Source organism: Enhydra lutris, unplaced genomic scaffold (assembly GCF_002288905.1).
Source record: "Enhydra lutris kenyoni isolate GAN:26980312 unplaced genomic scaffold, ASM228890v2 scaffoldscaffold12, whole genome shotgun sequence".
NCBI classification, from domain to species: Eukaryota; Metazoa; Chordata; class Mammalia; order Carnivora; family Mustelidae; genus Enhydra; species Enhydra lutris.
Window position 1 is genome coordinate 39,986,472 of NW_019154096.1, and position 16,219 is coordinate 40,002,690.

General features: G+C 46.5%; 1 protein-coding gene across 1 annotated transcript in view; it reads left to right on the forward strand.

Annotated features, from left to right (window-relative positions):
* LOC111145192 (WDFY family member 4) overlaps positions 1–16,219 on the forward strand; it is a 293,576-nt gene that overhangs the window by 212,775 nt on the left and 64,582 nt on the right. The window contains exons 45-47 of the mRNA XM_022499912.1: positions 4,296–4,416; positions 6,884–6,969; positions 8,626–8,688. Coding sequence (XP_022355620.1) covers positions 4,296–4,416; positions 6,884–6,969; positions 8,626–8,688 — 270 coding nt within the window. The remainder of the gene's footprint in view (positions 1–4,295; positions 4,417–6,883; positions 6,970–8,625; positions 8,689–16,219) is intronic.

Here is a 16,219-nt window from a genome sequence, read left to right on the forward strand (position 1 = left end):
CAGGAAATTCAGAGGTTCTTCTTCTTCTTCTTTTTTTTTTTTTCCCCCAGAGGTTCTTCTTTATAATCAAGTATATATATATTTTTTTAATTTCTTTTCAGCGTAACAGTATTCATCGTTTTTGCACCACACCCAGTGCTCCATGCAATACGTGCCCTCCCCAATACCCAAGTATATTTGTTCTATTGGGTTCAGGTAGCTCTCACTGATTAATCTTCTTGTGTTTATAAAATACAACCACCCAAAATCCAAGTGACTGTGTTCACACCTTCGCTAGGACTTCAGTGGTCAGGTCATATGCTTCCTGGATCATCATATGTGAATACATTTGGATGAAGATATCTTGATTTTTCTGACTAGCAAAGGTTCACATGATGACAAGAGAACCTCTTAACCCAGTGGCCCTCAAACTAATATCAAGTCACCTTTAGGGCTAGTTAAAAGGGACTTCTGGGACCCACCTTCATCTCCATTGCTAGTTTAGTAGGTTTATGGTAGGGCCAGAAATTTTAACAAGTTCTCAGCTGACGCTGATGCTGCTGGTCTGGGACCACATCTTGGGGACCACATTTTGAGAACCACTATAACTCCTAACCTGTCAATAACTAAGAATTTCAATGCCTGGTTGTCATATCACTTCCAGCCTATGGCAGAAAGCAAGAGTTTAAGGAGTGCGGAAGAAGAGTATGTCAGCTCACTCTCCCTTGATTAAGATTTGCTCTAAAATGCTTGGCCTTTTTTTTTTTTTCCCTGCTAATTTCCATCTTTTATTCATACCAAATATTCACCCATTGCTGTGAGTCTTCTGTGCTCTTCCAAGGCAGGAGGAGCCTAATTAATACTTGGCATGTGCATCCCATCTTATTGCTCATGTTTTATTGATACTGATCAATATGGACGATGGGTCTGCAGACTTGCCTTTCTGAGAGCCGATGAAAGCTTTCTACTCTTACCTCTATGCATGGAATGCCCGTGTAATGACTTATAGAATCCATTGCTTCACTCTCCACCTCTGGTTTAAATCGAGTTAGTGTTAGATAAGATCTTATTGATCAGGTAAATTGTGTTTATGAGGAGCATCTAATCCTGATCAAACTGACTATCTCTGCACTTTTACTAGAAGTCCTTTTGTCAGGCTGTATGGACGCACTTGATTTGCAGTGACAAAGGAGACCTCCCGTGTGTGGAAATGTACTTCTCTGGAAAGTGAGTAGGAGTGGAGTGAGAACAAATGACTACCCTGGAGTGTCATTTGGGAATTGCTTAGGTGATTTTAGTCACCGGCCCTCAGAGAAGTATTTGTTAATCAGACAGTGCTTTCTAGCTGAGGTCTTGTCTGCTGCCCTAAGAAACTTCCAGCTCTCATGGAGATGTGGTTCTCAGAGACTGGCTATTAGATCATGTCAGATCAATGAGGATTAAGTTTTATTTTGACCACGGAGACTAAGGAAGATACATAAATAAGCCAGTTAAAAATAAAGCTAACGCAACCCTGAAATGTCTCTCTAAAAGACTGCCATCAAATTGAGTAGAGTTGAGCACTAGACCTTGAAAGAGGCTCTCTGATGCACCATAAAAATATCCCAAATAGAACTCAGGAACAGTGCAAATCCTCCAGCATTGATTGCACTTGTGTGCTTTGGAACTTTTCTCGGAAAGTAAGAACTTTTCCAGAAGGTTTATTTTGCCTTCAGTGAGATTGCCTGTTGCTTGAATAGAATGACTATACTTGTTTCCTAAGGCTGGATAACAAAGTACCAAAACTTGGGTGGTTGAAAAAACAAATTTATTTTCTCCCAGTTCGGGAGACTAGAAGTCCAAAATCAAGGTGTTGGCAGGGCCGTGGTCTCTCCACAGCTCTAGGGGAAGATCCTTTCCGGCTCCTTCTAGCCTCTGGTGTGTCCCTGTAGCCCTCAGCCTTTCGTGCCTTGCAGATACATCACTCCAATCATGGCCACCTTTTCTCTGTGTGTCTTCACAAGATCTTCCCCCTGGGGGTATGTCTATGTCCAAATTTCCCCTTTATTTAAGGATGCCAGTCCTGTTGCATTAGGACCAAGTACCCTATTTCTTTAAAAAAAAAAAAAAGTCACATTCTGATGTACTGGGGGTTTAGGACTTCAACATATCCTTCTTGGAGGACACTACTGTATCCAAAATAGTGTCAGGCAAGCTCACAAGATACAACATTGGATTCATTTTGTGGGAATCCAAGCCATCTAGCTGGTATTTTGTGATAGGGTGCTTATAATCAGATATTTTCTCCACATCAGTCAGCAGTTCTGAAGCATCATTTCTTCATTTAATTTGATTCAACAAATCCTGACTGGACATCTGTAGACTCCATAGACTCCATAGACACATAGACTCCATAGACACAAAGAGGTAAATCAGGTGTGGGCTGAGTCTGGTAAAAAGCTTGTGATCTAGTGGCTGATTCTGGATTAAAATTACAGATATAAATTCTGACAACAATTGGATAACCCCAGAAATAATTTCAAATATTTTAGTCTGAAATCCCCACTTTGACTCTCAAAGACCAGGTCAACCAATATGAATATCACTTAGTTTAGTGTGGTTTCCCTAGTTAAGAATATTAAAAATTATACTATGCCCACTCTGGAAGACTTGCATATGTCATGAGAGCTGTCAAGCAAAAGAGCTGTGAGCACCGTCCTATAGCCACAGCTCTACCTAAAGAAGAATATAAATCAGTTTCTCCTTTCCGTTCATTGACCTTAGGTGCTTGAATTCTGACTTAATGTGCAGAACACATTGAATACAGCGTTGACCAAGAGACCCAGTCACAGCTGTGTCCGACTAATGCTACATAAGACAGAACTCCACTTTGGACTTACATCAGTGAACTTAATAATGTTTTTTACAGTTTAATCTTCCTGAGCATTTGGGTCTGTCTGAGCATTCCTGCCCAATATGGTTATTCCATCCCTGCAAGTAGGAGAAAAATGAGTGCATTTCCTCCTGAAAGCTCCTGCCTAAAAGCATTTTCCAGAAAATTCTTCCTCATGTCACCAGTGTCTCTGAATGTTGGGTCGTGGGATCAGTCAGCAGAGAGTCTGCTGACAGGAGAGAGCTCATGGGGAGAGCTCTGTAAAAGCCAGCAGGCCTTTCTGCCTCAGAGGAGAAAAGGTGTTAGTGAATGAGCTTGGATTTTAGAGTCTGAGGACCCTGGTTTGAATCCAGTTCCACATGACCTTGGAAAAGTCATTTCTTCTCTTCGCTGACCTGGGTGACAGACCCATGTCTCTGCCACTGCCGGGCAGCATGGCATGGAGGCCTAGTGGCCAGCTCTGCAGGCCGGGTGAGGAGGTCCCCCTTGGAACTGGGGTGGGGAGGAGACAGGATGCCAGCTTCTTGCCCATTCCTGCTACCTTGTGCGGGCACAGGGGCTCTCCCGGCTCTTGGCTCCTTGGATCTGTGGTTGATATGCAGGCTTCTTGAGGGCTGAGGTGATCCGGCGTGGCGGTGGGGGAGGGCCTCCAGTTCTCAAGTCCTGAAAGGGCATTTGATCAGAGCTTTTGCAGCCATGTACAATTTAAATTTGCTACATCACTCAGAATCAAGTCTGTAACTGAAATCAGTGTTGTTAAGTCCCCGCTCATGGGTGGTGAAAAGCTTGATCTGGTTCCCTAAAGGTGTTTCCGTTACTCCCAGTGCACGAACTGTCCTCTTTGGGGTGAATCTGAGCCCAATTCATGATGCTCCCTTTCTCCCCTCTCCCTTTCTCCCCGAGGGGAGTCATTCTGCCCTCTGAGAGGGCTCCTGGCTCGGGGCCAGTGCTGTGGGGGCCACGGCCGATGCTGTGGCCAGTGTCTTTCAGCCCGCCGCACATGTCTCTGGGGCTCAACGGTGGCTGGGCCACCCCAGGCCCCACGCTGCTGAAGCCACACTGAACACGGGCTTTTTAGGGAAGCTCTTCGTCTTTCTGTCCTTGCCTTCTGGCCTGACATTTCTCCATGTGTAATGGGGTCTTTTATTCTTTCCCCTCTTTGACCCATGTTTGACCCATGTGCCCAGAGAAACTTCTTACACTCATGCCCCACCTTGTGCCACTGTCTGCCCTGGAGGCTTTCCCCTCGTCTGATGATACTATCTATGCCTCACCCTGCTCCAGGGCAGGCTGACAGAGGCAAGGGGTCAGCGGGGCCGGCTCCGTAGCTGGCAGTGATGACAGCTCTCCACCCACGGTGTCTCCAGAACTACGGTGGGGCTGTGGGGCAGGAGGAGAACAAGCCTCCACACGCCCTCTCACTGCTATCCTGTTTCCTTTCCAGCATCAGCGATCCATTCATCTTCAACATGTGCAGCAAAGACAGGTCCTCCGACCACTACTCGTGCCAGAGTCACAGCTACGGGGATCTCCGGGAGCTCCGGCAGGCTCGCTTCCTGCTGCAGGTACACCCCGGGGAGGGGTCAGGAGGGACACCAGCTTCTCATGGCATGGGTGGTCCAGGTGTCAGTGGGGCCCCATCGGACTGTGAGGGACAAACTCTGTGACCCCTTTCACACCTGTGCAGAACCCAGTACCCTTTGGGACACATCTGCAAATGTGGCCCGGTGTCCTGGTTGGTGGGTTTGATGTCTGCTGCACTCGTCCCTGCTTCACAGCTCCCTGCTATTTGGCTGCTGGAACCTTCTCTCTCTTGCCGCATCATTTAGAACCCAGCCTCTTTGCTTTATTTTCCCCTTGACGTGCTCCAGAGTGGCCTTGGAGATTCTAGAATACAGGACAGGGCACCTCCTCTGCCTCATGGCAGAGCGGATAACTAGAGAGTCCAGGGTCAGCCTACCTGTCTGAGGGTGTGGACCACCTCCACTGACCTCCGCCCCTGCCCTTTGCCCTCACCACGGCCAAACCCAAACTCCAAACACCTGGGCATTTCTTGGGCCAAGTGGTTTAGAGATCTCCTGACTGTCCCCTCCAACCAGGCTCCCAGGGCTTCACCCAGTGCCTCCAAGGGTTCACCAGGGGCTAGAGGAGCCCGTTCCCTTCAGAGGCAAGGATCTGCCACCAGCTAGGCACAACCTGAGGCTTCCCACTTGAGTTGCAAGGGGAGGAGCCCCTGCTGGCCTCAGACACCTCTGGCCTCCCCCAGCCCAGCCTGACTGGTAACGAAGCTGCGTGTGTGTCCAGAGGCCTCCCAGGCGCAGGCAAAGGAAGAGATGAGAGACCACTCTTGGAGTGGGGAGGGGCCCCAAGCTCTCCTCTACCCTTTCTGTAAGGTTCTGCTCTGCTAAGGCCAACAGGGGGACAGGGTTTGGCCCTTATCAACCTAGCCATAAGAGTGTTTTGTTGTTAAATGTCTTTGGATCTATAATTTATCATGGAATCCTCCTCCTCCTGGGGGGCCTCCTTACAATTCTCTGATGGTGAAGCTCAAGAAGGCCTTTTAGGCAGGCTCATTCTAGAAAGGATCCACAAGCTGCTGGAGTCCAACCAGCCCTCTTCCTCCCTCTCCACTGATTTTGTCCACAGAGTGTTGGTTCTCATCTTGCCTGACCTTAGTGAGCTTTTTTGTAAGGACAGTGAGTGAGAAGGGGACTGCTGGAGGAAGCTCTGCCCTGAGGGTTCTGGGCAGTGTGGCCAGCATGGGCCTCTTCCGGAGTGCAGCAATGACGTCTTTAGTCTTCCAGCATTACATGGATAGCGCTCAGCACATGTTTGGGTACTTCTAAGTACTCAAAATTATTATTTTATGACTATGCCTACCTTATAGGTTATATATAGTAATACATAGGTATCAGCAAGTGAGTTTCTTCCCCCTAGTGCCCCTCAGTAAACAGTGATGGTTTCCAGATATTTGGTTATTGGCCTGACGGTAGTGGAAGGGAGAAATGGGAGGGCATGTGAGCATTGGGTGTGGGATTTGGGGGCAGGAAGAGCTTTGTGAGCAAGAACCCCATTTCTCTTAGGTTCTCCCAGGAGAAAGTCAGATCTTGGCTACTCAAGGTTGCCAGCAGAAGCCATTACGTCTGCCTTGATCATCTGTTTTGCACAGTGCTTAGATTTCTAGTCGCAGCAAATACCCGAAGCTCCTATGTGCACCCCCAGCCGGAGGGGGTTGCATTATCATCACAGACACTTTGCCTCTGGTCAGGAGCCTAGTGAACTGGACTTTGAGAGCTCCCTTCCAGCCAGGAGGAAGCGGGTGACTCTGATGCAGCAATCCCCCTGTGCCTCTGTGCCCGGGCCTCACCCCTGCCTCCAGTCCTGGGAATTCTCTCCCGGACCCCATCTCATCTCCGAGCCTCATCCTCCATGCAGGCTCTCTCTCTGGCTGTTCCAAATATGCTATTTACACAGCTTGGAATAGAAGGAAGGGAGACAGGGAGGGAGGAGAGAAAGGAAAAAGAGAGTATGTAGAGTTCATTTCGACATTAACCAAATACCCTTGCTAGGTCAACAAGACCACAACAGATTGGCTCGCAAAATGAGCTGGGCAAAGCACCCTGTGCCTGCAGGTTTGTGGGTCTGCTGCCCAGCTTGTGAGCTGCACATGCCCCCCAGCCAGTTCCCCTAATGTTTCTGATAGGGTGACTCTCTGGTTCAGGAAAACAAACTTGTGACCTGGAAGTAAAAGTGTCTGAAGGTTTTGCTGGTCCCTTTCCTCCCTCTGTCCCTGGCTTATCCTGGGAGTGGGACTCTTGCTTTCTGCTCAGTTGAAGGAAGTCTGAGGCCCCTGCCCTCCTACTCATTCTGAAGGGACTCCCCTCGTCACCGTCACCCAGGAGGTTCTAAGAACCAACCAGGAAGGGTTGTCTGACACAGAGAACCAAATGACCCCTGGCTAGAGACTCTGTGGCCTGGTGTCCCTCTGTTCCAGGCAAGTTCAGCAGCAGTGAAAGGGGTTTCTCTTTATAGGACATCGCTCTGGAGCTCTTTTTCCAAAATGGATATTCCAAGTTTCTTGTCTTTCACAACAACGATCGGAATAAGGTCTTCAAAAGGTAAGGGTTTAAAAATCCGCCTCTAAGAAAACTGATCACGAACTGATTGCAGAGCAGACATGGCTCTGTTCTGTTCTCAGGAGCACTGTTTGCAACCCACAGCAAGCAGGGTTTAGGTCAGACACAGGAAGGACTTACTGACCTGCAGAGCTATTAAACCATGGAACCAAGTACAGAAAAAGCAGCAGAAGTGCCTTCCCCAAATCCTGGGAAACAGGCTCCATTTCATGGACTAAAGTTTAGGACAGTAACGACTAAAGAGGGAAAAACATGTGCAGACACAACACATTTAAGAAGCTGGCTGTTTAATGGGCCTTCCAGAATCTTCTGGCTTTGTTTTTTTAATTTTCCAAATAATTTTTTTGGCTTAATTTTTCTTTTTGATCCCAGTTGCCAATTTTAGCTGCTCCAATTTCGTATTTCACTGGAAAGAATTCCAAACAACTGATTTCCCACTTTTTCATGGAACATCTTTTTTTCTTAAAGAGAGAAGCCTGCTGTTTTAGTTGAACTTCTTTCTCCAAATAGATGAATCAATCTAAGAAGTTTAAGCTGGGGTTTAAATGTTTTGAGACTAATGGTTATTTTTTTCGGCACTATTAAAGTTATAGACAGACTTATTTGTGGAGCATCTAGAAGGGCCAGAAAGAAAAGGAGGTTCCTAGCCATAGACAGAAAACACAGAAGGCAGATGGACAGAGGGGTGGTTCAGCTTCACTTGGGGCTGGAAGTTCTGAGGTGATTTGTGACATCCTTCATTTTGAGCTCAGAGGTTCTGGCCTTGCCTTCCTGTTGGCCCTGGCCAGTAGCTGGCACCAGGACCAGCTGCTGGGACTAAAGGGCAGGGCCAGTGTGAAGATGACTCCCGCAGAGAGGCTGTTGCCCCAGCTCTGGGCACATCTCCATTGCCTGTGGGCCTTCCTCTGAGGTGCTTCCAAGGAGGGCTGTTATATGGCCTCCTAAAGCTTTCTTCAAGTTCTATTTTAGACCAAACTGAAGAAGTACACAGGCAATGTGGAACCTCACGTCCATTTCCCCCTGTGATTTCTGTGTGTTAAACACAGTTTTTCATAGTTAATCTAGAAGTTTTATTTTTTTAAAGATTTTATTTATGTATTTATTTGACAGGGAGAGAGAGATCACGAGTAGGCAGAGAGGCAGGCGGAGAGAGAAGGGGAAGCAGGCTCCCTGTTGAGCAGAGAGCCTGATGCGGGGCTCAATCCCGGGACCCTGAGATCATGACCCGAGCCATAAGCAGAGGCTTAAACAACTGAGCCACCCAGGCGCCCCTAGAAGTTTTATAAATCCTTGACTCAGGCAGTGAATGTTGGCCAAACCATACCCAACCCTGCCTCAAGGAGCCTTAAATTAGATGGCATTTTCATTGGTTGCTGAAATTGGCAACAGAATTGTCGAGTGCCTGGCCCAGCCTGCCAGCATGCAGATTGTTTTATTGTTACCATTTTTATTAAGGCTGGAGTGTATAATGACAGCATCTCTCAGAGGTACACCCAGGTCTGGGGTTCATTATCTTGGGGACAAGTTGAGGTATGGGGGGGCAAGTATGTACCCTACCTCTGGATTGGCACCAGAAATGTCTCCTGGTGGTAGAAGACTCTTGACTGCTGCTGGAATGATCCTTTCCTTTTTGTTTAGCTTCTGCTCTTTCCAGCCCACCTTGAAGGGGAAAGGCATCACAGAGGACCCCCTCAATCTAAGGTAAGGGCACACAGGCAGGTGTCAAGCCATGCTCTCTGGACATGGCGCTGGCCTTGCTTTGATTGCTTTCATTTGTCTGATCCTACGGTGAAGAAGTCATGCAAAGAGCACATCTATCTACCTTCCCCTTCATTTTGCTGTCTCCCATCCTCATCCTCTCACCCTCTTCCTGGAGCTGCTTCTGTCAATTAAACCTCTACAAAGGGAGCTTGAAATTCCATGGGCTCCGTGACTTTTTCAGACCAAAATGCAAGCAGCCGCCCTCTGCCCTTGGTGGGCGGGGCAGGTTGCCTGGTGTGGTGTTCACGCAGGCCCAGCCTTGGTGTCAGGCCCCTGGGCAGGGGCTGTGAGGGGTCCCAGCTCTGTCCTTCCTTTGTGAGACTCTCTGAAAGCTTAGAAGCTCAGTTAGCAGAGGGTGGAATGGGCGTCAGATATTAACTTGTGATATGGAGCACCTTGCCAGGGAGTGACATGCTTCTAGCTTCCTCCCATGGCCTCCTTTAACAAGTATCCGGTTCTCTGGATGGCTCATTTGGGATTGGTAGTGCTTTTATTTCAATTAGCAATGAAATGAGAAGAAGAGATGGTGGCTGGTTTTTCTCTGGGAGTTTAAGTTGAGAGGGGTGTCCCCAGGAGATTCAAAGTATTTATAATAAAAAAATACATATTTTATAATGACTGTGGAACAGTTACCGCCAAGTCATTCATGGCAATTTATCAATAACGTTTTGCTTGAGGTGGTTGCTGCTTGACAGAGCAGAAAGCGGCCAGCATCTTCCCTGTCCTCACTGTGTGTGCATTTCCTCGAGGAAGGTAGAAGGAGGCAATGTCAATGAGTGAAATACAAAGCATATTAGATAATCAGTATAAAAAACAAAGTAGGTAGAGGCATGGATTGAAATCTTAGGGTGGTAAGGGAAACCCTCACCCAGAAAGCAATATTTGGATTCAGCTGTGAACAAAGTGGGGAAGCAAGCTTGCAGATCACCGGGGAAAGAGCATTTCAGGCTGAGGGAAGAGCAAAGGAAAGGCCATGGGTGGGGGTGGGGAGCACAGTGGGCTCAGCTGAGGCCAGCGTGCTTGAGGTGCAGGGAAGAGACGGGAGAGAGGGAGCAGGGGCTGGTTCATGCAAGCCGCGGGGCTCCTGGTGATACCATTGGGTTTTACTCTGAATAAGTGGGCAGTATTGAAGGAATGCTGGGACCCAACTTATAAAAGAATCACTCTGGCTTCTGTGTCAAGAATAAGTATAGTAGGTCAAAGGCAGAAGTGGGAATCCACTTAGGAGGCTTTGGCAATAATGCAGCTGAGAGATGGTGATGGCTTGGATCGAGGTTGGGGGGCACAAAGACGGCATGATGTGCTCTGTTTATGGACACATTTTGAAGCCATGTCTGCTGGGATTTGTTGAGAAATTAAGTGTGGGGTGTGTGTGTGTGTGTGTGTGTGTGTGTGTGAGAGAGAGAGAGAGAGAGAGAGCACTTAAAGACCAAGGATTTAGGCTTGAACAAGTGGAAAATAGGATGGAAAGACTGCAGGAAGAACTACTTCAGGGTGTGGTGGATAGCAGGAGCTCAGTCTGGGACATGGTAACTTTGAGATGCCTGACATCAAGGTGGAGGTATCATGTAAACCAGGGGGTATATAAACCTAGAGTTTAAGGGAGAGGTCCAGGTGAAATAGAAACTTGGAAGAGTATTTAAAGCCTTGAACCTGGCTAAGATCACCAAGAGGAAGAGTCCACATGGAAAAGAGTTCTAAGGATTGCGCCTTGGGACATGCCAACCTTTAGAAGTTAAGGACGTGGAGAGGAGCCAGCTGGAGAAATGGAGATGTTATAGCCAGGGAGATAGGAGGGATTGCAGGTGTGGGAGACGTCCTTTAAGCCAAGTCAAGTGTTCAAGGAGGGAGTGGTCAACCTTGATGGTGATCAAATATTATTGGTAGGCCAAACAAGACAGGAACTAAGAAATGACCATTAAATTTCTCAACAGGGGGGTTATTAGTGACCTTCAAAGATCAGCTGGAGTAGCTGTTAGCAGAAGCTTCCTGTTGTGCCAGAAGATGACCCTTTAGTTGGTAGATCGTGGGAAGTCCAGGGCATACCAGGGGATGGTCCAGGAGGCCGAGGCAGCACTGGGCTGCTAGAAGAGGGGTAACCGTTTATAGGTGGGAATGGACGTATTTCAGTAGTTCAACAGAAGTACAGTCCCAATTGTGCATACCAGCCCTCGTGACCTCATGTCATTTATGTTTCATGTAAACTTTAATGTCCACACTTGGATTTCTCTGCAGCATTTCAGTTCAAGTATGTAAAGCCACTTCATACTAAATGAAGCCAAAAAGCAGATTCATCACCTCACATACCTGAACACCAGCAAAGGTCTAGCTCCAGGCATGTTAGGATCTCTGGGCCCAATAAATCCCAGCACACTGTAGGTGTACTCCTCACAGCGAGGGTTTCCTTTGAGTTGACTCCATTCTTGGCAGGCTGTCCAAGCATAATGGCATCAATGTCCCCAGTAGCTCTAGTCAATGACTTGGGAATTCTACCACAGGAGGAATGCTCTATCCCAGTAATTTCAGAAAAATCCCCAAAATGATTTTCATCTGTCAAAGTTAGGTTAGTGCCCATCCCAGAACTTATCAGGAGTTTTCATAGGCCAGATCAGTGTCATGCACCCACCCACCTTCTAGAAGTGGGATCAGTCCCACCCAACAACATAGACCATACTGACAGGGTCATGGTTCCCCAAGATCATCAAGGCTCTGTTAACATAAGAGGGCTGAATACTGAGGGGTCAACAAAAGCAGATAACCAGCCACTACTCTATGTGGAGAGCTCTCCCAGGCACCACCGAACTCATGAGCTAGACACTTATTTCCTCTCTCCCTGGAATTTTTCTCTCTTTGAATCAACTTTCATATGCCACTTTGCTGAACCCCATTTGTCTCTGCAGATCCCTTCTTTCTTATAAATGATGCCTGTGCTGTCACTCAGTGGGCACCCATCTGTCCCACAGCTATGAGCCTCACTCTGTCCATTCCTATACTGTTGCTCTTAGAGTCTTCAAGATGCCTTGCCCTGACAATGCACACTTATGTCTGCACAGGTAAGCTTCTGAATTTCTGTCCCAGATGGAGGGGGAGAAGACAAGGGAGCTTCAGAGGGAAGAATACATAAGACGAGCTAACAAAAATGACCACAAAGTGTCAGGAGAATTCTTGACCCGGGGATGAGTCAAAGATGTAGAAATTACTCCTCACTCATTCATAGGGATGACTCTAGACACCAGCCTGTGTACCACCTTGTCCCTGTGAGACACCTGGGCATTGTGCTGATCTTATTTACATTTTGTTTATTTTTTCCATGATGGCTATCTGGGCCCATTGGTGCAGGATCTTCTGGGGGCCATTCTGTGCCTGCCTGGCACAGCCCTAGCACAGCTCCAACCATGGAGGCCCTTGGAAAATATAAAATGGGAAATTTCTGGAGTCAATTGGGAACAACACGTAGTACACCAGAGAAAGGCTTATCAAAGCTCATGTAAGATAAGCTTTGACAAAATGACGAAGTCCCAGTGGGAGCACTGGTCCTAGGCTCTGGGACTACCCAAGCAGCTGGGGACATGGTGAAACTGTTGCAACAACCAGCAGTGGACTTTGAAATCAAACCAATTTGGGCTCATAGTAGGTGCTCAATAAATACTGTAATTTCTTTGCTTAGCTTTAGCATCACCTGCTGTATTTGTAGGGTGTATATGGACCAATTGATTAAAAGCAGGTGGCCTTCTATGCTCTCAGACCTTGTACATCTTTCCTCTCCAGCTCTTCTCCCACCAGGTCCACACTGGACCTTCAGGAGTTTCAGAGAGGAAAGGCAACAGTGACCCCCAGCCTTCGGAGGGCTTGGCTGGCCATTACCCCATGCATAGAGCAAACTTGATTATTTTCCATTTGTATTACTAAGGGCAAGGCCCAATCCACACGGTGGGTCTTGAAAAATACCCATCTTCTTTTAGGACATTCTAGGAAACAGGAGTTTCTCTTCTTTGATAGAAGTGTGCAGCTTCATTCTGAGAGTTTTCAACTAGCCCAAAAGTCTTGGCCTGTGCTATAGGTTTTTATATCTTCAACTTACAGCTTTTGAGAACCGATTTGGTCCCTCTGCAGATGATCCCCTCCTATAAGGGGGTACGAGAGTTTTGCCTAGAATTCCCATGGAGACAATGGCTGTCTCCATAACTGAATTCCAGGAAGGTCCTGTGGGGCTGAATCCAAAGTGGGAAATACTTGCAAAGCCTGGATGAACCTGGGTTCTGTAATCCATCCGTGTCTTCCCATAGAACAAGACAAGAGCATTCTGATGAAAGCATGGTGGCTTGACCGATATTCATAGGGGGCAAGATTCTGCAAGCCTCCAGGGGTTTCTCATAGAAGGCCAGCTAGACACTTCACTAGCTAAGTGCCTGGCAGCCAGAAAGCCCCACAGGCAGGCTCTGCTGATATCTGAGGAGGACTGGCTGGAGGAAGAGAAAGTACAGTTGAAGTGACGGGGAAGGTCAGCTTGTTGAGAACGCATCCTTATACTCACAGTTCTCTGTATCCTCCACAGAGGGTTGCAAACAGCTATGAACTTAAATGCAGGGTACAACGATCATTTTTAAATGACCCCCAAATTCTTTTTTTTTAAAGATTTTATTTATTTATTTGACAGACAAAGATCACAAGTAGGCAAAGAGGCAGGCAGAGAGAGAGAGGGGGGGGGGGGAAGTGGGGCTCAATCCCAGGACCCTGAGATCATGACCTGAGCCAAAGGCAGAGGCTTTAACCACTGAGCCACCCAGGTGCCCCCCAAAATTCCTTTAAAGGAGAAGAAAATAGATGTGATCAGGTACCCGAGTGATCTAGTTACCTAATTGTCCTGAAACTAAGAAAAAAAAAAAGATAAAATTGTTCTGGGTTATATCATTTTCCAGTGACAGAAAACAGGAAATAGGGGGTTTTGTGAACTTTTCTTTTTCCTGGAAAATACTTTCTCTTGGCACTGAATATCAAATTTGTCCTTGTCTAAAGGGTAGTGGGTACCAAAGAAGGCAGTTCCCTTTTTACAAGATGTGAAAAAAGAACGCTGCTGAATATAATCTTCTGTACTGATGTTCTGAAAAGTAGGGCCCTACCATTTGGACTTACTTCTGTGCAGACATTTCTTTGGGACGCCAGCAGTTTATATTGGCTGGCCAGTGGTCTCAATTCATACTGAGCCCAGAGTTTAGAAAACTCAGAGAAATACAAAGCTGGGATGCCTATCTTGTTCTTCTCAATATCCCTGTAATACACAGCACGCACCTTTTATCTGTTTTTAAATTTTTTATTTAAATTCAATTTAGTTAACATTTAGTGTATTATTAAATTTCAGGAGTTTAGTAATTCATCAGTTGCATATAACACCCAGTGCTCATTATATCATGTGCCCTCCTTAATGTCCATCACCCAGTTATCCCATTTCCCCCCGCACCTCCCCTCCAGCAACCCTCAGTTTGTTTCCTAGAGTTGCTTCTCTTCTAGTTTGTCTCCCTCTCAATTTTTATCTTATTTTATTTTTCCTTCCCTTCCCTATGTTTGTCTGTTTTATTTCTTAAATTCCACATATGAGTGAAATCATATGGTATTTGTCTTTCTCTGACTGACTTATTTCGCTTAGCATAATATCCTCTGGTCCCATCCACATCATTGCAAATGGCAAGATTTCATTCTCTGCTATGGCTGAGTAATAGTCATATATATATATATATATATATATATAAAATATCTTTTTTATCCATTCATCTGTTGGCGGACATCTGGACTCTCCATATTTTGGCTATTGTGGACCTTGATGCTATAAACATTGAGGAACATGTGCCTCTTTGAATCACTATGTTTGTATCCTTTGGATAAATACCCAGTAACACACACACACGCGCGCACACACACACACACCTTCAAAGGGGTCAGAGGCATCCTTCCATCCTTCCATAGCCCTGGTCTCTGAAATGCTCCCTTGCTGTATCATCAAAGCTAAGTGGCCCTGGGCTAGAGTAGAGTAGACTGTTAGGTGTGAGGCAGAGCTTATATGTGGGACCTGATTGTATCTGGGTATTTGTAGTTTCTGAAATGTTCTCTCAATTGTATAGCTTACTTAAATGTAACATTTAAAAAGAAATGCATTTTCTTTTCTGGCACAAAGTTCTACAGTTGAGTGTTGTCAGAGTTTCCTTTACAGATTCTCTTTGAAAAATAATGAAAGACAAAGAGCTCAGAAAACCAACCATAAGAAGCTATAAATTCCCGTTAGATGATGATCTTGCAGGATGATGAGTCACACCCTCAGAAGCATCCACAGTGTGGAGGCTGAAATTCAAGTGCGTCTCCTCCCCATGACTGCTCCTTCAGTCCTGCTCTCCAGAGATCAACGCTGTTGACCAGCTGGGAGGCTAGGAATCTATCATGTACATGATCACTCTGATAATGATAGCTTCAGCCTCATCACTGAGTGCAGAAACATGCTTCTTGTGCTTCTTGGGAAAGCAGGGGGTCGGGGAGGAGCAATTGTAGACACAACAGAGCTCAGACCCCAGTGTCTAGAGCTGAGTTGCTGGAATCTGAGGTGAACTAAACAACTGGTGGTATAACCATTGCCCCAGCATTTAGGAACTTTCCTTTAAAAAAAAACTTATTTATTCATTTTTTTGACAGAGACACAGAGAGGGAGGGAAGACAAGCAGAGGGAGTGAGAGAGGGAGAAGCAGGCTTCCAACCCAGCAGGGAGCCCGATGTGGGGCTTGATCTCAGGACCCTGGCATTATGACCTGAGCAGAAGGCAGGTGCTTAACAACCGAGCCACTCAGGTGCCCCTAGGAACTATTCACATCATTGGCTCAGCAGGCCATGAACAGCTGAGTCCAGTGACCTGCAGTGAGCCCTATGGGGATAGGTGTAGACCTTGGTTTTAGGCCCCGTTCATGTGACTCTTATCTCTCTTGCTCACATCTCTTCTTTGCTATACCCTTAGCCAGGACCTCAGACCCACTTCTAGGTAACAGCTGAAATTAAGCCTCTCTGTCTACACCAAGCTGGCCCCTTTATCCTTCCAGCTTAGTCACATTGTTTCCATGGGACCAGGAGGGGTTTGGGTGAAAACCCAGAAAAATGAAGAGTGGCCCACTGGTTCAAGGTCCCCCACCCAACTTGCTCCTTGTGCCCACTCACCATCAGAAAACCTGAAACATGGATAGAGAAGCCATACATTTACTTTTTATTATTATAGCATCTTCAGTGACAAGATCAACAATGGATAATTTTAGATTAGTCTGGTGAACTGAGGTCAAGGTGCTTTTTCTCCTGAAATGCCTTAGCTCTTCGGGATGGTTGCAGCTTGTCATATTTACTCATAAATTAGTACTTGGCAGATGTACAAGGATCTGTTTATTGCTGCATCTAGGCTGCAAGATTGTTTAAATTTTTTTTTATTTTAAAATAACTATAGATT